Genomic DNA, 20,089 nt, shown 5'->3' with positions numbered 1-20,089 from the left:
AGTTGGGATATTAAATTATATTATAATTATAGTGGATGCGATTTTTTAAGTAGCTTCCTATTTTTGTTTTTTCTGTTATATATATATATATATATAAATTAGAAATATTTATACAGTTAAAATGAATTTTTTTAATTAAAAATATAAATTAAATTATAATTAATAATGATATTTTTAGAATTAATTTCTTAAATTATAAAAACAACTCATTAATTAATAAATTAAATAAGAGTCTCATAAAATTATATATTAATTTAAAATTAATGTGAAAAGTAATAAATAGATTAAAAAAAGTATACATCAAAATAATAATATATGTCAATAACTATATATATATACATATATAGTTTCTAAATTAACACTCATGTGTTTAGTACATGCAATTATATATCTTAATTTAAATATAGTTTGCAATTTAAGTATCCATCCTCATATATAAAAGAGAAATAGTTTATGTGCTAAACTATAATGATAAGGAATTATAACTTTTATGATTCTTGAATTTTTTTTTTCTTTGAACATAATGATTCTTGAAGTTCTTTTTATAATATTTCATTAACATAATATTTTTATGAAATTTAATATAATATTTGCTAAAATACATTCGTGATGTAAAAAATTATGATAGAAGGAAAAAAATAAGACAAGTGAAAGTAAAAAGAGGTATAAAATCAATAATATACGGATGGAGTTCAACTAAAAAAAAAATGAAAAAATATAGAAAAAAGATTACATCCTATTTTATTTGATATTAATTTTATTAAAATAAAAAATAAAAGATAAAATAATTAAATTATTTCTCCTATATGAATTGAAATCGACTACTGTTCAATTAAAGCGTACAATACAATTAATAATTCTAGATACAATATTTAATTCTTATATAATATTTTCAAATTTTATTTTATAAAATTATGGAGTTTTATCCGGTTAATTTTTATACTTTTTGAATAAAAATAGAAATTATGTTAAGGAATCAATATAATTATTTATTTAAGTCTAAAACTAAATCAAACTATTTCAAAATTGAATTAATCTTATTTAAGTATTTTGAATGAGTCATACTTGCTAAGAAGATTGAATGATTAAATTAAATCTTTTACTGAATCAAATTTATAATAAATATAAAAATCAAAATCAACTATTTCTTTTTTAGTTAATTCCCTATAATTGGTTTGGCTACTAGAAAAAATATAAAAATAAATAATAGTTGAAAGAACCAATCATTAACAAATATTGATTCACTTAGATAGGTTCAATTTTCAAAACTCAAAGGGTAATAATTATCCTTTCTTAAAAAGTTAGTGGTGATTTTCTTTTAATGTCATGTTATATTATTCAATTAATACATATCTTTTTACCTTTTGATAGACTTTTTTTAAAAAAAGTTTTAGATATTTTTTAATAAGAATCAATAAATTTATTTTAATATAAAAATAAAAAATAAATATCAGATATTAAAAAATATATAAATTTTTTTATTTTAATTAATTATCAATATATTAATAGAGTAGTATAATATAATTTTGTCTCAAGAATACTCCACTTAATGACAATAAATCACATATTAACTTTATAGATGTCTACTAATCAGGTGATCGTTTAGAAGTCGAATTTAATATTTCTTTTTACCATTCCTATATAGGGAGAATTCAATATTTTTGTGATAAAGAACCATAAATCTTCTATAACCGGAGGACTTAAAATTACTATAATAAAAAATTACAACACTCATAAAAATATTAATATTTATTTATAAAAATAATTAATAATAAAAAAGATACTTGTCGGTTTAGAAGTAATTGATGATAAATAAAAAAAACTTTTTTTTAAAAAGTAAAAAATGAATTTTAGTTCTACATAATTACCTCTTCATGATTTTAGTTAGCTTTAGATTTCTTAATCCCTTTTACAAGGAGCCTTCAATTTACTTCAGGAATTTTTCTATGAAAAAGTTTAAATATAACCATATTAATTTAATTTGATAGATGATGTTAATAGTATGAAATTTTATATTGATGATTTTATAACGTAATCTATATTTAAGTCAAAGAATCAAGTTGATGGTCAAAATATCATTAAATGTAACACTAGTGATCAAGTTACAAATTAAGAATATTATTTTAATGTATAATTAAAAGATAAATGCAACATATAAAATTTTTGATTATTCATCTATAAATACTTTTATATATTTTTTATTAAGTATTTATACATAGTTAATATTAATTACTAGACTTAATTATTAATTAAATACTAAATTTTATATTTTTAATAAAATAATTTAACAATTTTAAAATTTTAAAATAAATATATATATTTTTAATTTATTTTTAGAAATATTTTTATAATAATTTTAAGATTCTATAATAAAAGATATAATAAGTCAGTTTTCGTGATAAAATTATCTTTTCATCTTTTTTTCTTTTCATTATATATTATTATCTATTATTTAATTATTCACTTTGATACAGAGAAAATGATAAAGTATTTTTCTTTTCATTTTTTTTTTTTACATATTCTGCAGAGAAAATATTTTACAATCCCGTCAATGTTCTCATCTGTTTGTTTTTCTTCCTCTCTCTATTTTCTTCCTTTCCAAACAAGATAGCAGGAAAATTCCCTACTTATCTTTTCTTTTTGGTGTTGATTCTGTGACAATCACAGAAATGATTTGTCCAAAGTACGAAATAAAAGAAAAAGAAAAAGAAAAAGTCTGACTTTTTTGGTAAATTCCTGCCTTCCCATAGAAAAATATCTCCGTCTTTTGAATATGACTTGTTCATATCTTGAAACCCACGACACAAGAGGGGTATCACTGTCATTACACAAGTTTTTATGGAAAAGAATGAACCCCACGCTACCTATTAGATCCCATCTCTTCTTATCTGCCCACCGCTTCCACGTGGGGTGTCATTTAAAACGCTTTTAATTTAAACTCAGTCGCCGGTTTAGCCGTTCACGGATAAACATGGGGCGGTTACTACGCTTCACGAGACAGCCATGGCCACCCACACACACACACACACGGTAAAATACTACCACAATAGCTCACCACCACCGCTGGTCGTGTACGGCTGTTGTACACTAATGCCGCGTGGCTATATCTAGGTTTACGTGGAGCTCTGCATGAATAGAAGCCACTGATGCAGCCACAGACTTGCTCGATTTTCGTGAGAACACAAATAGTATATAATTGTTTTGGGAAAAAGCAAAAGCCGATTAATTTAACTCGGCGCCGCTAAAAGAACGGCTAGCATAGGGAAGAGTCAGCTGGGTTCTAGACTATTCGGGCTTCCCGAAGGTTAAGTGAGGCCTAGTAAAAGTTTAAAGTTTTTAGAGATTGTTATATGATGTGTCCAATAATATTGAATAATGATAATATCTAAGACTAAAATACAAATTACTTTTTAAATTGTAAAATTTGATTTGTATTTTAATAAATTATAAAGTTATAATTTTTTACTAAACATCAATTGATATTTATATCATTGGATAATTATAAATTAAAATAAAATTAATTAATTAATCAATTTAGATTTATTATAAAACAGATAAATTATATTATAGAATATTTTATTATTATGTTCAACTTCTAATTTTATATTACATTATAATTCAAATCTTATTATATTTATTTTTATAATTCATATATTTTATATTTCTTTTCTACTGCATTAAATTAATAATAAAATAATTAAAATTTTAATTAACATAATTAAAAATAAATATAATAAAGTTATTTAATATTTCTAAACGAATAAAAATGATTTAACTTTTCTCTTTTAAATATCAGTACTATAATTTAAATTTAAAAATAAAATATAAAATTATATATTATAAATTATAAATTTATCATATACATATTTAAAATTTATAAATTTAGCATAAAAATTATAAATCTAAAATAAATTTATACTAATAATAAATAAATAAACAATTAATAAGTAATAGGTGTAGTATTTATATTTAATAAACTGAATATACATAATATATAAATATATATTTTATAAATAATGAATTTAAATATTATGTTATATGAACTAATACTAATAAAATTAAAAGTATATTTTATATAAATAACAAATAATATATTTATACTTCAAAAATAATTTTTAAATAAAAACAATAAAAATTAATAATTTTTATGTATTAAATTTTATATTAATAATAGATAAATATATAATTTTTTAAATAAAAAACTTAAAATTTGTGTGTAATAAATTTCACACTGATAATGAATAAATGTATATTTATAAAGATGATTCGATAGTTCATGTTTTATAAATATGACATTAATAATAAATAAATATATATTTTATAAGTAAAAAATATACTATTTGTGTATGAAATAAATCAATATGTAGCTTAGAAAATCAACAGGTTCATTATCTATAAACTATATGTTCATAAATATACAATTAAAAATTATTTAATATAATACATACATTATCTGAGACTGTCCCTTGGCCCGTAGGTCCTGAAATAATGTTAGAATTCTAGCTCTTCTCGATATGTTCCTAAAAAAATTCGATTCGTGCGAATTATTTCCCCAACTAACCAAGAGATCTTGCCGGAATTGCCATATAATTAATTATATTAAATGCTCTGAAATATTAAAATATTAATTAATATAAAATAAAAAGTAGCTATTAATAAAATTTTAGATAAAAAATAATTAATATTTTATGAAAATTTATTACTTAATAAAATTATTAATTTATTAAATATCAAATATATAAATAATATTTAAATTGTGTAATTAATTAATTTGTAATATATAATTATTTTATTATTTAAAAAGTTATATTAAAAACTAAAAAGACAATCAAATTTTTTTTTAAAATAAATAATACATCTATAAAATAATTTAAATTCACGGCGAATCTGAATATAATTTAGATGTTTTTAAGGAGATATTTAAGTTTAGTTTATAAAATAATAAATATATAATTTTTTATTTTTTAGATTAAAACTTTTTAATTATTTATTATTTTTATCCATATATTTAACATTTTAAATTTTAATTTGAAATAAAAAATATATAATAGATTTTATATTGTTTACTATAACATAATTTAAAATAATTTAATTATTTTTATAAATAATTATACTCCTCTTTCTCGCGTAAAAGCGATAAGAATTCGAACACGCCGCGTTTTACTGGGAAGGATCGAACCAATAATTATTTTAATATGCGGATGAATTACTGAAGAAGGAGAATTATTATAGAATAAAAGGAAAAATATTTTTGAAAGGTAATTAGGTTAACTTATCAATGAAGGGAAAGGAGCTGACCATAGAATATGTGTTTTGACGTAAGAGTGGGGCCTGCAGAAAGCAAATCTTTGAGTGGGGACGCATTAGAAAGAGAGAGGCTGACACGTTATTCTGTAGCTGTTGATGATGTACCATTCCTTCTGTACAATGAAAAATCAATTATTCAGGAATGCTCGTATCTGCCTGTCTTCTAGTCAACCTTAATTATTTATTATTACTGTTATTACTCTCCCAATCCAATTATTTATTCTTTTAGTCCGTTCAATAATCCTTGAAATATAACTATTTTTATGTATTACTTTCACTACGTAAATGGATAAATAATGGCCAATGGAATTTTAGAGAGTTGGTGAGGATAACACCTAAAACTTAGGTGGGTCGCGCAAGAGTTTCATAAATTCTCAAGTGGTCCTTGTGTAGATCAGCAAGTAAGAAAATGCACCGAATTTTTAATACAACTTAAAAGGATTTTGCTATTGGCTTCAGGAGTCCTAAATTAATTTTATATCAATCATAAGTTTATTAATTGTTACTTTTTTATTTAAGAAAATACAAGCAGCAGTCATTTTTTATTAACATAATCGTTATATGAAAAGGGTAATTAAGGAAAAGTAAAACGACAGAATATTTGATGGATATTAACCAGAATAAAATGGGCGTTGCATTAATGTTTATCATTTTTATATCTGTTTAAAAAGATAATTATCATTTTTAGGTAGCTAATAAAAGGCTTTGACTTATTTACATATCAAAACGCCCTCAAAAATTCACATTACCATATTAAAAGAAAAACAGAAAATAAAAGAAATGTGGTCGATAAATTCCAACCATTAACCTTCTAGAGAAAGGCCAAATCTCCTGTCTACTCTATATACAGTAACATTTTTCATTTTTAGTTAGAAGAAGGGATCAATATCAACTATCGAAGATCTAGCATTTTTTTTTTCTATTTATTTTAGAATAAAAAAACAAATCAGCAATTTTGAATTACCAAATATGGAGCCGGGCGAAAGCACACCACACCATTACATTTGCAAACCTCGGTGGGTCCGGAGCGGACTTCAAATTCATTTCTCAAATTCAGTTAATTGTTTCTGACAGAAAAGCACAATTTTTTTAGAAAATTAATGATAATAATAATAATAAAAATAAAAATTAAGAAAGCAGAATTTGAAAAAGCGGGAGGCCCGTGATGTGGGGCCATTGAGACTCCGATCTGCACGCTGCAATGTCACTATCCTTTAAAAATAAATAAAAACTATTAAATAAAGACGCGAAAATCCTATCTCTTTTTTTTTTCTTTTTCTTTTTCTTCACCACTATATATACCCTTCTCATTTCTCTTTCCCTCTCGTCCCACCTTCCTCATTTTCTCTCTCTACACTCTGCCTCTTCTTTTTTTCCTCTCTCTCTACACACGCCTAATCTGCTGTTATTTATCGTTGCTGTCATTATTTTGCCTTCAACCAAACACACCTTTATTCTCTCTCTAGTGTGCAAGCAAACAGTTTGAATCGAAACCAACACAATCTTTAGCTTTACTTTTCGTGTCCCCCTATCTGCTGAAAGTTAGAAGTATTTTCTTTTTAATAATAGTTAATTATTGTTATTATACATGGGACAAGACCCCCAAGATAATAGCAAAAAGCGGGCCCGGGAAGATAAGTCCGCGGACTCGTCCGACCATAAACTCGCCCGAGTTGACTCATATAACCCGGTGTTTAACAGTGATAATGCTGACTCTGGCGTTAACTCTCCTGACGCCAAGCGCATCCAGGATGATTTGTTTAGCATTCTTGATGAGTCAGATGAACCGATGATTCAAGGTCTTGACTCGGTGATTAAAAGTTTTGAAGAGGAAATACTCGTTCCGGTCATTGATAACGACACGGTGGATACTTCCGGTTGCCGCAGTGGTTCGCAGCCGGATCTCGGTTATCTGCTCGAGGCATCCGACGACGAGCTCGGCTTGCCGCCGACGTTTCCCGGCGAGGAAGAGAAGGTTAATCCTGTTAATTTGGCTGGGGAAAGGAAGGCAGAAACAGATATGGCCGGATCTGGCGCGGACGGTAGTCTCGGAGAAATTTTAGGATTTGAGAATGAGATATCGAGCTATGACGCGTTTGAGTTTGGATTCGGTGGTGATCCGGTTAACATTAGCTATAATGACAGTGGCGATTTTGTGGCGTTAGGCGGTTTGTTTGATTATTCGGATGAAAATTATGTTCCGTCGGACATATCGGGTGTGCAGTGGCAGCCCGAGTCGTTGTCTGCCTTGTAGAAAGGATAAAAGGAAAAAAAGAATAGAATAGAAACGGAACGTTTCGTACTTTTTGACGGTTATGAGACGTTTCATTTGAAATTCGTTGTCTATAGTAGGCTGTAAATTCAGAAGACAGGAAAGTAAAAGCAGAAAAAATATTAATGTTTATCTATTCTAATTGTTGTTAGTATTTTTAACGTATATTATGTATTTTTTTTTTTAAAAAAAAAAAGAGAGGACAAGTGTTGCAAAACGGTAATGAAAATTATGCTAAATACTTCTGTGCCCTTGTCTCGCCTGCCTCTCTCTGAAACTAGGGGTAGTAGAGGTCACTGGTACCTTCTAAGAAGATTTGAGCCCTCCGTTTCAGATTGATGGTTCACTTTTAATCTTAAAATGGAGTTTTTCAGATTGATATTTTAATTTTTGATACCGATAATTTTGAAATTATTTAGTCACTAAGTAATTATTGAAAATAATTTTTATTAGGAATATGTTTATTAATTAACACAAGTATATAATATATTTTTTGAAAATAACACAAGTATAATCTTAAGATTGCAGTTTTTAAGTAAGATTTAGTAAGAGTACATTTTTTTGATGGAGGACATCAGAAAAACAAAACACATTAACAACAAGAGGCTGGAGAATTCAAAGCTATTAGCTGTTGCACACTGTTTGGATAAACAATTGGAGTAAAACCGTAGGAATCGTAGAATCTGCATAAGCAGCCAAACAGTGAGAAAAAAGCTTAACCCAATTTCCTAGAAGTATTAATTTCTGCCAACGACTTTAATACATTCAAATTCTCTTTGTTTAGCAATCTGCATTCCCTGAAGGAGAGTTTCAGCTTCCGCAGAGTCCGACGGTGGAAAAACAGAGAGAAGATTTTACTGGCAGCAGTAAGCACAGCTCATGATCATCTCTAATTAGGCACCAGAATTCAAAACGGGGGCATAATTGACTATCCCTGACAAATTCAGGGGGCTCCTTTTTTTGTACTTTTTTACTTTTCAATTTAATTCTTCAAATTCCTATTTCTAATTTCTTTATACCAATTTCAAAGATGAAAATCCTCTAAAGAAGATTTCACTTCACCATTGCCTTCCTGCTCCCTATGCTTATTTGAAATTCCATACTCATTATTTTATTGAAGTTCCCTTGATATATTTACTATATTTCTCTAGTTCACCATTTGGCCTATAATGCTATATGGATTAGAGCCTATATTATAAAAATTAATTAATTAATCAATTATATATTTATTACTTATAAAAATTTCTATTGAGCGTTTCAAATTCACGATTGAATTAAAATTGAATTGATCAAAATCAATTCAGAACTGTAAAAGGATTAGTTTAGGATTGGTTCCTTAATTAATAAAAATATAATTACCCGTTTTTAAATCAAAATGGACCGCTTGAATTTTAAACTACTAAAATTTAAAAAGGATAAATAAGCACACAATATTTTTTTAAAAATTCATTAATTAATCTCATGTATATATTTTTAAAATTTAAAACCAATCAAAACCAAAATTGTGAACCATAATCAACCATTCTAAAGGCTTTAAAACTATCAACCATTTCTTGAACTGAAATTAGGGTTTCATGAAAGATGGCTATCCCTGTAATAGAATCATTTCTTCTTTTAATTGAGCATTTGAAATAAAATGTTTACTATAATCTGTATCAATTAATTTTGAAACTTTCATAATGAATTGCACAATTCAAATTGTTTCCATTGATTATGTACGGTTGTAAATAAAAAAATATTTTAAATAAATAATGCAACTTTAGTAATAAATTTCATATATATTTATATATATATATATATATATATATATATATATATATATATATATATTTTTTTTTATAGTATGGTGGCAATTTATCTTTTAAGTCGCCTTATAAAACCTTACTTTTTTACGTTACTATTGAGAAAATTGGGATTAGCAAAATTACATTCTCTGACCAATTAAGTTCCAATAAAACATAATGTATTTTTGAAAATAAAATAAAGATTTAGCTAAAATAATTTATAAAAAAATTACAAAATTTAATAATATGATTTACTTTTTAATATAAAAATAACTTTTTTAGTGACACTTCAGTATTATAAGAATTAAAATTTTAATAATTTATATCAAATTTACTATTAGTGTTAATTAAATAATTATATTTTATTTATTTAATATTAATCGGTTGCGATTCTAATATCGATCAACTCCTTACTAGTTCAGTATTTATCAAAACTAGCTAAATCAACTTTTAAAATTTAGAGAAAAAAATCAAATAAAAAATAATTTTATAATTTAATTCTTTTAATTTTAATTAATTATGATAAATTTTAAATAATTTAATAAAATAAAAACTAATTTATTATTTATTTGATAATACTAATTTTACAGTATTTAGACTTCCTTTAAAACTTAACCTTTAAAATTAGTAATAATATTTAATAAATTTAGACAGAAACTAATAATAAAATAATTCTTAGATATTACAGTAGCACTGAATTAAAACTCACAACATCTTTTAATGATAAAAAGTTAAACCACATTTGTCAAATTTTTTATACTTTCCCCATAATTTATAGAAAATTGTGATATTTGATGGATCTATTCAATTATTTTCTTCTCGAAATGAAGCAAAACTTCATAGGAGATTGGGCCTAAACGGCAAGCAAGAAAGTTAACCTCCATAGGACTTGGGCTCCTACAAACGATGCCGCACTCGGATCAATATCGGGTCATATCAGAAACACACATATCGAGAGAAAAAAAAGAAGAGAAGAAAGAAAAAGATATCTGTTTTATCCTCGCAAGAAAAACAGTGTCTCGCAGCTTTACTCTCATCCACTCGCTCAGTTATGGCTCTGTTCATAGCCACCGGCCACGGTGGCTGCAGTGGAGGCAGAATTATCTGCACCAACCCAACCAAACACCACCCCTACACTCACCACCGTCCCCAAATTGTTTTCCCACTCGCACCAAGAAGAGCTCATCATATTATAGTCTCAGCCAAGAAACTCCCTTCCTCTGCAAGAACTGGCCGTTTTGATAGCAAGAACAAGAGAAGCTCCATCACCACAAAAGACCAAGACGATAATACTGATGATAATGAAGAAGTGAATGCTGACATTAGCAGCAGTAGTAGTGTTGATGTGGAGGATAATTATTACGATATCTTGTCTAAGCTTCCGAAAGATGAGACTGAGTTTTGGGAAGGTCCTCAATGGGATGCACTTGGTTTCTTTCTTCAGTATTTATGGGCTTTTGGAATTGTTTTCGCCGTAATCTCCTCTTTCTCGATTGTTACTTCTCGTTCATGTTCTTGTTGATTGGCTTATGTTTCTTGATCTTCTTTACTTTAGTTTCTGCTTTTTCTTGATTGTTACTTCTTGTGTTCGTGTTAATGTTTATTTATAGTTGGTGTTAGTGTTTGCTAATTCAGGCTCCTTTCTCTTGATGTTCTTTTATTTGACTTGTGCTTTTCTGATTGCTGTACTTCTTTTGCTTATATCGTCTCCATCTTTGCACAGCTAATTGCTTGTGGGATTGCTGTGGCGACATACAATGAAGGGGCAACAGATTTTAAGGACACTCCTGCTTACAAAGAGTCAGTTCAATCTCAAGAGCTCTTAGAAGAACCTGATGCATCTACCTCTGATGTTTTCGAGTCTAATCCAACTGAGATTGCTCCTAGTTTGGATTAAGTTGGTATTGAAATTGCCATGTGAAAAGCTTTATATTTTCTCATTGCCACAATTATAGTTTTCTGGCAAAGAAACAAATCACTGAAATGAACAGGTATTGTTCTCAGTTGTTAAGGTAAATGTTCCTTGCTGTAACATCTCAGGCATATAGAAAAGATATTTTTAGTATGAATACAGTTACTAGCAAGCTGAAATGTACTGCAATTTGATTTCTGATTATTGTTTGATCATCTGAAGTTTAGTAGGGAGAGATTCTATTTCTCATTCTGAATAATCATATATGCACTTATGATTGTAGAAGCTGTCTGGAAATGAAGTAGAAAAGGACATTTGGAATGGTTGCAAACATTTACATAAGATTTAAGTTGAATACATACCGTGATGATTGCTCTGAATATTAATTGTGTTTTTGCTCAATTAGTTGCCAACCTGTTTCATATGCCTGAGTAATTGAGTTACCTTTAGCAACAGTATTTCTATATTGGGTCAAGGATTCTGATATATGTATAGTAATAAAAGAAATTACTTATCTGCAAGAAACTGTTAAGTATTGTTCTTTGATTAGTAGGAGGTTAATTATAAGTTTTAGTAAAAAATACAGTGGTAAAACCTGCTCTCTGAAATTGTTCATACTGGTCCTAACTCCTAGCTACTTGACAACATAAGAACAATACACGATAAAAGGTTATACTATAATTAAACATGAAAACTTGTCCTAAATGGATCAGTGAATTGCTTTTGTAAGGAGAAAGGCTGAAAGAGTCACCAGAAGCACAAAGAGGTTCTCTGCCTTCAACTTGATACCGGCATTCCTACCAAACCCTAATGGAATAACAGGTCTTGGTGCCACTTGAATTACTGGAGAAGCTGAAATTCCAGGAAAAAGAGAAGCAAAAAGTGAGGAAAGAAGAGTGGAAAATTTAAAGATGACCGCATGAAAATTTACATGTCCATACCAGCAACAGAAGAGTTGATGTGATTCCCATTAGAAGAGTTGGTATGTATCCCATTAGAAGAGTTGGTGTGCGCCCCTAAGGAAACTTGTGAAGCAGGTGAACTAGTAGGCACTTGAGGTTGATTAGAAAGCCCTTAAAGGAAATTAAACCGTTAAAGAATTGCACAAAAAGAAAAACCAATAAGAAACTCCAAATTAGCAATAGAATATGTGTAATTATGGGAAAGAATGGCATGGTACCTGAACAAGGAGAGCTGGTAAGCTGGATATGACAAAAATCCGGCAACTGCAGAGCTAGGGTGCTGTTAATTGGGAAAGAACTCAAGTTGGTGTCATTGAGCAAGAGGCAAACGCAGGCAGGCTGCTGCAAGGAGAGTTGCCTGAGGTTGTTACAGCAAGCTGGTGGTGGAGACTGCGCTATGCCTTGCACAAATGGAGCACATGGTGTCAATGGTAGCAGCCTTGGGGTACAATCAGCTATTGTTGGGCTTGAGCTGATGGGGGCATCTTGTGTAAGAGTTTTGGATGGAAGGAAAATGAGAAGCAGCAGAATTAGGGAAGTAATGGCAACAGAACTTGATGGAGGATGAAGAGAGGCCATAGTTTGTTCTTATTTTAGCTGTTGGACATGGAAATTAGGTTTAAGCAAAGCTGATTAAATATGATGGAAGTGCATTTTGAGCATGAGTTGTTGCATACATGCTGTGTGTTGTTCTGCATGCACTTCTTGTTCACACACTCTCTCTCTCACTCACTGTACCTACCTTGCTAGCTTTTCTAATAGGATAACTATTTTTCCCTTATAATATTCTAACTTATCATAAAATTCACACCTCAGACCCCTTTATTTTATTTTGTGCATCTTTTGTAGGTTAAAATTTGAAATGAGCTTCATAATAAGGTAAAACTCTCCCATTCCATAGAGAGATTTTGAACCTGAAATACACTAGTAAAGACTCCATGTGTCTATGCTATTACCCTGTTTCCTTGACAATATCTGACACCCTTTTGAAGACATAATAATAACATTTGTTAGAAACTAAATATTATCATTTTTCTTTTTTTGACTAAGAAGATAGAACTACATTACTAAGGATTATAACTATACAAATGAGAGTTGGCAGCCCAGTTACACTCTCTGTTAATAAAAGAAAAGGAGATATAAGAGGGAATTGAGAGCAAGGAACAATACATCCAGAATAATTCCCTCTACAGTGACAGGACTCACATTTTGAATGCTATAAAGATATTATAAAATTTTCCAAATGAGAAGGGAAATAAGCATTCATCCTTTCCCTCCCTTCCAAACATAACAAGGGAAACTGGTAGTCATTCATTTTATATTCCATTCTTTTCTTTTCCCCACCCTACTTTTTTTCCAAACATAATGTAGAAGTCTTCAGGTTCATTCCCACTCATTATAAGAGTTGGATTTTCTTGAGATCCCCCTTTGCCCTCTCCTGTAATCCAGCTGAAAAACTTTATTCACCAAGTATTAAACCTTATACTGGACTTATTCATGAAAAGATAAATTTACCCTTATGCTGCAATTATTGGTCAATGGTGAATCCAGGTGAGTACTTTTACAAGTTTGCTTTCATCTATTACTATTTCAACTGTAAATCAAGTGTTTGGTTCTTGTGCAATTAATCTTGCCTTTATTTGTAAAATTAAAATAAACTGATAGACTGTAGGGCCATTATTAGAAAATTATGACATTTTTCCTAGACTTTCCAAATTTATGTAGAATGATAAAAAAGAATATACATATATATAAGAAAAAGATTGTCAAAGTTTGAATAAGGATAACCATTTAACGACCAACTATTTATTCCTTCAAATAAATTGATAATACTATCAAATCAATCTACTTCCTTTATTTCTTTTGTCAATTTGGTTGTTAGAATAAATTTAAACTTTGATTTCATTTGTTTCACAATACCTTTTAGATTTTTTTTTCTTTTACTAAAACAATTACGCGGTCATGTAATAAAAAATGGTTTATATTTGAAAAGAAGAACTCGCAAGGAATAAAATTTAATTAATTATTATTTTTAATACATATAAAATTTATAAATAAATTTATTAATTTATGAAAATTGAAAAAAAAAATTGTGTTCTCATGAGCTAGGTGTTATTATTTTTCCCTTTTGGCAACATTGAAAAGCAACAAAGCTTCTTCTTCTTCTTCTTCTTCAAAAAAAAAAAAAAAAAAAAGAAAGAAAGAAAAGAAAAGCAAAACAAAGCAAGCTAAACTCCCTTCCATGAATATCAGATAGGAGCTATCATTAAGGCCCAGTTTGGTACATCTTTTTTAAATAAGTTTTCAGTTGCTCTTTTTTCTTTCAAATTTCAAGTCAACTGTTAGGAATTGCTACAGATTTCAACTTATTTTTTTTTTTAAATCATTAAAAATTACAATTTTTATTCTGAAAAACTGTGCGAATCAGAAGCTTATATAAACAAGAAAAGAGAGGAAAGAGCTGCCACTACAATTATAATTATAATTATTTTTTGCAACTGAAAATTGGAAAGGCCTCTCTACCTTCTGAATAATCACCACCACATGGTTCGTAATTACGTTCACTTACAAATTAATCAAGGGTCATGAGTCATGAGTCATGACTTATCTCAGTCAGCAACAGAGGCATCCATTTTCTGAACCAACACTTTTATTTATTTATTTATGAAAACAAAATATGACCAAACAAAAATAATATCATTTGCTTTTCTTTGCTTTGAAAATAAAACAAAAGAATTGCATGGGGCATAATATGAATCCTTAGCACCTAAGTGATATCAAATATGAAGGCCCCTGGAATTTTCTTCAACTGAAAAGATAGCTAAGCCTGAGCTGATTGATGTATTACTATTAACAGTAAGTGAGTACGTACTTTTATTACTGATAATTAATTAGTCCCTTCTGTTATTTTCTTAGGTTTCATCCATCCATTTCTCCATTTTAGTCAACTAGTGTATGGGTAGACAATATGAATAATAATCGATACATATTTTAATATTGTCATATATGGACAATATTTTTTATTAGAGTCGATATAATATGTAAATAAAATTATATATTTAGAATAGATAGAGATTTTTTTAAAAATATGTTATGTTTGACATGAATGAAGATCATCTTCGTCTGCTATTATTTGATTATTAATCCTTTTTGATAGTGTTAGTAAAGGAGGTTTAGGTCTAAGGAATTTCCTAGTGGTCATGTAAGTAGGGCTGATTTTAATCGTCTTTTAAATAAGTGATAGGGAAGTATGCACATAAGATCTTGACTAGTGTTTGTAATCTAATGGTTCCTTGTAAATATCATAATATGCATGAACATTCTTTAATAAAACTAAAATAATAAATATAACTACATAGTAGCAGTTAGTATCTGCATTTATAAAGATTATAAAAACTTTAAGTTCAAATTTTCTATCCGTCATTTGGCCTTAACACATAGATAGTAGGAGGAAATGGAGGAAAGGGGAAGTGTCCATTTGATTAAATGAAATCAACTTGGCACTAAACCTGTATATTATTGCACCAATGTAAGTTGCACAGTCACATGCTCATATCACCATCACTTTACTGTCCCAACAACCTAGAGATACGTTTTCTCAATCAGGGCATTATCACGTTTAATAATTCCCTTCCCTTCACATTTCTTCCCCACATGGCCTCTACTTCTATCTATTTCATCATTTGAGCCTCAATCATTGTACTTATTATTACAACACACTGTATTGTTTGCATCATCTAATTATTTCTCTCTTTCTTATCTGCGTTATTCTTGCTTTTTTTCGTTTTTTTATGGCTTCTTGGGCCAGGAAGGAGCTTGCTAGACTCAAATTCTACAAACCCAGTAAGAGACTACTGCTTCCTCCTCCACTCAACTTGCAGCCTTCTCATGATGGTGATGACTCCTCCACATTGTCTCAGGTTTGTACGAGTACTCCCTCTCACTTTCTTCTAGCTATTCTGGTGTTTGGAACTTAACCCGCAATTTCCTGCTTTACAACAAATGTATTCACCTATAGCCAATGGCACGGTGCTTGTAGCAAGCTTTTGTTCATGGTATTTCCTGGATTGTAGGTTCAAGAAGTCGTTTTAGCAGCTGATTTAAGATGTGCAACATGCCAAAAGAGGATGACTGATGCAATTTCAAGTATTGATGGTAACACACATATATACGTGTCTTGTAAGAAGTTGCTTCCTTCTGATAGAAGGATGATTTGGAGAATATTTTCTTTTTCGTTTGCAGATATAGAGTCAATGGTGGTGCTTGTACGAGAAAAGAAAGTGATAGTTACTAGTAAAACTACGGGTAAAGTTTCTTCAACAAAAGTTGCTGCAATCTCCGACATTAATCCAGCTGCCGGCAGACCCTCCGGGGTTCCTTTAAAAGTCTAATTGTCTACATTTGTTATGATTTTTGTGTTTGTCTGATCAACCATGCTTTTCAGTTTCTGTCCCATTTGAGCATATTACATATGGATACTAAGTATAGAACTACATTGTCAACAATATATATATAATACTCTTTTTCATATCTATTAGTCTAGTTGCTGAACAGGAAACAACTTTAGTAATCAGGGTTCAAGTGCTCAGGCTAGACTATAAATATTTGCAATTAGAACATGTACGTAATTGATTACTTTGGAGGTTCACTGTGGTCAGTAGAATAAGAAATTGGTAAGATTCTTCTGATTTTTTTTTTATCAGTAATATTGGCCCAATGGTACCGTATGGTGCTCCCTGATCAATCTCATTTTACAAGGCACTAAAAGCCTTCTTGGGGATATATATCTCAAGTTCCAATAGGAGATTAATATAAGAGTTATGCAGATTGCATATCATACCACCTAAAAGGTAAAAGAAAAAGAAGTGAATTATTTTGAGATTAGATTAATGTATAGGAGTGTGGCATTAAGTACCGACCAAGAATCCCTTTCTAGCTAAAAACAGATTGATCTTGTTTTAGTGCTTAAAATATTTTTTAAAAAATGTGGGTTAGTGTCGCTGTTACCAAACCATGGGATTTGTATAGAAAATTCCAAATTTAAAAAAAAAATTCAGTTGCCAACCTTTAATTAGGGTTACTTCTATAAAGAAGTGATCACTTTTATGATATCTCCTTTGGAAATAGAGAATTTTAAAATATTAAACTATATAGTTTGTAACAAAGGTGGTACCAAACTAAAAAGATTATTTTTTGCATCAACCTTTTACTTTTCTTTTATAAAGAAATGAGTATTTATATTTTGCCGGTTTTACATCCAGACATAAAATATCTGGAAATATGAGAAATTCTTAGATAGACTAATAAATAAATCAATTAATAAAAATACAATAATTAATAAATAAAGCTATATTTATCATAGATCAACCTAATAAATAAATCAATTAATAAAAATACAATAATTAATAAATAAAGCTATATTTATCATACATTTGATCTAGCCTACGGAAGATGTGGTAGACTCAGTTTATCAAAAAATTTCTCTTAAGATATTAACACATTAAAATTCACCTCAGCACCTCCTTAATTATTTAAATTTGTTGATCCTAATCATATGCGAGTTTCACTTACAAAGTAAACCCTAATATTACCACCTGATCTACCAAATGCGTTATAATTTGTAATCTGATCAACAAAAAGAAAGCAACTCTATCCATAACCGAAATCAACTTAGCAGTTTTCCTTCTTATTACATGCCATCCAAATTTCAGGATTTATTTTCTATGACTAAAATAATTTCAGGATTTATTTCAAGTGAGATTTCAGGTGTAAAAGGCTTTTTCTAAGATAAAATATCAGGATTTCTTTTATTAGTGTAATCTGCATCTAACTAATAATTAATCAATAAATTTAAAATGACGTGGCATTTGCGCGGTCTAACACGTCAAGTATTTTTAAAATATTTTACCTTCAAACATTATGTTAACAAAATCAGAGATAGTTATTTCACTCTAATATTCTTTTTAATTCTACATTTGATATCCTTTCTGATACAACCTTATAGTTAAGGTAGAAACCGATGTTCCAATGCCATGTTAACAAAATCAGGATTATCATTTCTCCACAAAATGAAATCTAAAGATTGGTGATTAAAATGAAATTCTTTTTGTAGTTTGGCACCCACTTTTAATGTAAACTTTATTAGTTAGGGTACCACCTAGGTAGGCTATTGACCCAACAAAATTTTGTGGTTAATTTAAACGATGGGTTTAACTCCTAGTAATGGTTAAGCTACTGCTAGAAGCATCTAGTATAAAAAGAAGAAAACAGGAGTAGAGATTTTGGGATATCAATCTCTCCCTTTTCCTTCCACTAAAAACTTTTCAGCACATGCATATTAACAACAAAAAGAGGGTGCTTTTCTGTTTGCAAGAAATATAGAAAAAACCAAGGAAAAAGAGATGCTACATATGCTTAATTAATCCGATGCTGCACATGCCATAAACAATGTCAAACAAGCCAGGAATATTAGCAAGCTACGCTACCCATAATGCCTTTGTCTTCCTATCCGTCAATAGTTACTTGATAATTAGATTCCACAAACATAAATTTATCAACAGAAACATATAGCTATCTCATGATTCTTCTTCTTGTTTATTCTCCAAATCTCAATTCACTCCCTTTTTAACCAAAAATCAACTTTTTTATAGTCATGTTCTACCATTTCTTGATTCCAAAAGCTGTACTTCTCCAAGCTTGAAATATTTCAATGAAGTTTTTTTTTTTTTCTTTTACTTCTAGTCTACGTCTTTAGACTTTTTCTTATATTTCTTTCTTCACGTCAGAAATTTTGAAGGCGAAACGAATACTAAGATTTGAACGCCTAACCTCCTGCAAACGATCGGCATCCTTACAAGCGTTGCTATATATATATATATATGCAGTTCTTCTGCATGGTGATGAGGATCAACATTGACTGCAATGGTTGTCACAGAAAAGTAAGGAGAGCCCTTATTGAAATGCAAGGTATATTTCTCAGTTTTTAGAAGTTTCTGAAGCTCCTTCATTCATATATACTCGTACACTCTTACATATATATCCTCTTTCTAATTTGTTCAGAACTGGAGACACATTTGATTGAGAAGAAGCTTAGCAGAGTAAGTGTTTTTGGCAAATTCATTCCACAGGATGTGGCAATCAAGATCAGGAACAAGACTAACCGAAGAGTGGAGATTTTGGAGATTCAAGAATTTGTTAGCAGTAACGAAAATCATCAAGACCAGCAAGGACCAACAATGATCAGTGCTCCAAGTTCTTGTAATCTTGTATCTAATTAACCATAGCCGGATTTCCGACTTGTGTAACATGAGAAGTAAAGTACTTGAATTTCATATCAAATTGGATTCGTAGGTGATTTTTTTTCTTCTTTAATCTATAATCTACGTATGTTTGGGTTCTTCAGTGCAGACTCTTTATTTACAATTGAAATTCGTAAACTAATTTCAATTTCATCTCATAATCTTAATTTCCTACAGTTTGATCTTAATTACAAAAAAGCTGGTTACAATTTTATATATTTAGTAGAAAAAGAAATAGAAATAGGAAATTAATATTTATTCACTGGATTTTTCGTACAAGGCAGTGCTTAGTTGCAAGTTGCATAAATTGCAGTTGTTATATATATATACCACTAAAATTTATATATAATAGTATAAGGACAAAAAGTCTCCGACGTAGGATCAAATATCCTAGTGAACTTATAATTTAGAGTCAAATAAATCTAATTTCAACTATTTTAACAAATGAACTCATAACATTTATTTAAAGACTAAATATATTTAAATTTTGATTAAAACTAACGAAATTGATAACAATAGTATTAATGATAGTTTGGCAAAGTCGACAATGACAA

General features: G+C 29.0%; 4 protein-coding genes and 1 pseudogene across 4 annotated transcripts; 4 read left to right on the top strand and 1 right to left on the bottom strand.

Moving 5' to 3' along the window:
• The first annotated feature begins 6,607 nt into the window (after positions 1-6,607).
• LOC8268650 lies at positions 6,608-7,715 on the top strand. Its single transcript, XM_002532601.3, has one exon. It carries the CDS (start codon positions 6,896-6,898, stop codon positions 7,559-7,561), a length of 666 nt encoding a protein of 221 aa, XP_002532647.1. The 5' UTR covers positions 6,608-6,895; the 3' UTR covers positions 7,562-7,715.
• A 2,565-nt stretch (positions 7,716-10,280) lies between these two features.
• Positions 10,281-11,479, top strand: LOC8268651. Its single transcript, XM_002532602.4, has 2 exons — positions 10,281-10,837; positions 11,087-11,479. Exons 1-2 carry the CDS (start codon positions 10,415-10,417, stop codon positions 11,258-11,260), a joined length of 597 nt encoding a protein of 198 aa, XP_002532648.1. The 5' UTR covers positions 10,281-10,414; the 3' UTR covers positions 11,261-11,479.
• A 17-nt stretch (positions 11,480-11,496) lies between these two features.
• Positions 11,497-13,168, bottom strand: LOC107262318 (non-specific lipid transfer protein GPI-anchored 10). Its single transcript, XM_048376949.1, has 3 exons — positions 12,456-13,168; positions 12,217-12,348; positions 11,497-12,127 (listed from the first exon to the last, which is right to left on the bottom strand). The coding sequence occupies exons 1-3, from the start codon at positions 12,814-12,816 to the stop codon at positions 11,985-11,987; spliced, it is 636 nt and encodes a 211-aa protein (XP_048232906.1). The 5' UTR covers positions 12,817-13,168; the 3' UTR covers positions 11,497-11,984.
• Positions 13,169-15,878: 2,710 nt separating this feature from the next.
• LOC8268635 lies at positions 15,879-16,925 on the top strand. The gene is made up of 3 exons (XM_002532603.4): positions 15,879-16,157; positions 16,311-16,392; positions 16,480-16,925. Exons 1-3 carry the CDS (start codon positions 16,029-16,031, stop codon positions 16,626-16,628), a joined length of 360 nt encoding a protein of 119 aa, XP_002532649.1. The 5' UTR covers positions 15,879-16,028; the 3' UTR covers positions 16,629-16,925.
• A 1,515-nt stretch (positions 16,926-18,440) lies between these two features.
• LOC112536828 lies at positions 18,441-19,638 on the top strand (annotated as a pseudogene).
• The last annotated feature ends 451 nt before the right edge of the window (positions 19,639-20,089 follow it).

This window comes from Ricinus communis, chromosome 1 (genome assembly GCF_019578655.1).
Source record: "Ricinus communis isolate WT05 ecotype wild-type chromosome 1, ASM1957865v1, whole genome shotgun sequence".
In the NCBI taxonomy this organism is placed as follows: domain Eukaryota; kingdom Viridiplantae; phylum Streptophyta; class Magnoliopsida; order Malpighiales; family Euphorbiaceae; genus Ricinus; species Ricinus communis.
This window is presented reverse-complemented; position numbering and strand designations above follow the sequence as displayed.

What these genes read in the sequence shown, in the direction of transcription:
- LOC8268650 (XM_002532601.3), top strand. Translation starts at nt 6,896, where the DNA reads ATGGGACAAGACCCCCAAGATAATAGCAAAAAGCGGGCCCGGGAAGAT.
- LOC8268651 (XM_002532602.4), top strand. Translation starts at nt 10,415, where the DNA reads ATGGCTCTGTTCATAGCCACCGGCCACGGTGGCTGCAGTGGAGGCAGA. An exon ending in CTTTTGGAATTGTTTTCGCC is followed by an intron (nt 10,838 to 11,086) that starts GTAATCTCCTCT and finishes ATCTTTGCACAG; the next exon opens with CTAATTGCTTGTGGGATTGC.
- LOC107262318 (XM_048376949.1), bottom strand. Translation starts at nt 12,816, where the DNA reads ATGGCCTCTCTTCATCCTCCATCAAGTTCTGTTGCCATTACTTCCCTA. An exon ending in TACCAGCTCTCCTTGTTCAG is followed by an intron (nt 12,349 to 12,455) that starts GTACCATGCCAT and finishes ATTTCCTTTAAG; the next exon opens with GGCTTTCTAATCAACCTCAA. An exon ending in CATCAACTCTTCTGTTGCTG is followed by an intron (nt 12,128 to 12,216) that starts GTATGGACATGT and finishes CTGGAATTTCAG; the next exon opens with CTTCTCCAGTAATTCAAGTG.
- LOC8268635 (XM_002532603.4), top strand. Translation starts at nt 16,029, where the DNA reads ATGGCTTCTTGGGCCAGGAAGGAGCTTGCTAGACTCAAATTCTACAAA. An exon ending in ACTCCTCCACATTGTCTCAG is followed by an intron (nt 16,158 to 16,310) that starts GTTTGTACGAGT and finishes CCTGGATTGTAG; the next exon opens with GTTCAAGAAGTCGTTTTAGC. An exon ending in TGCAATTTCAAGTATTGATG is followed by an intron (nt 16,393 to 16,479) that starts GTAACACACATA and finishes TTTCGTTTGCAG; the next exon opens with ATATAGAGTCAATGGTGGTG.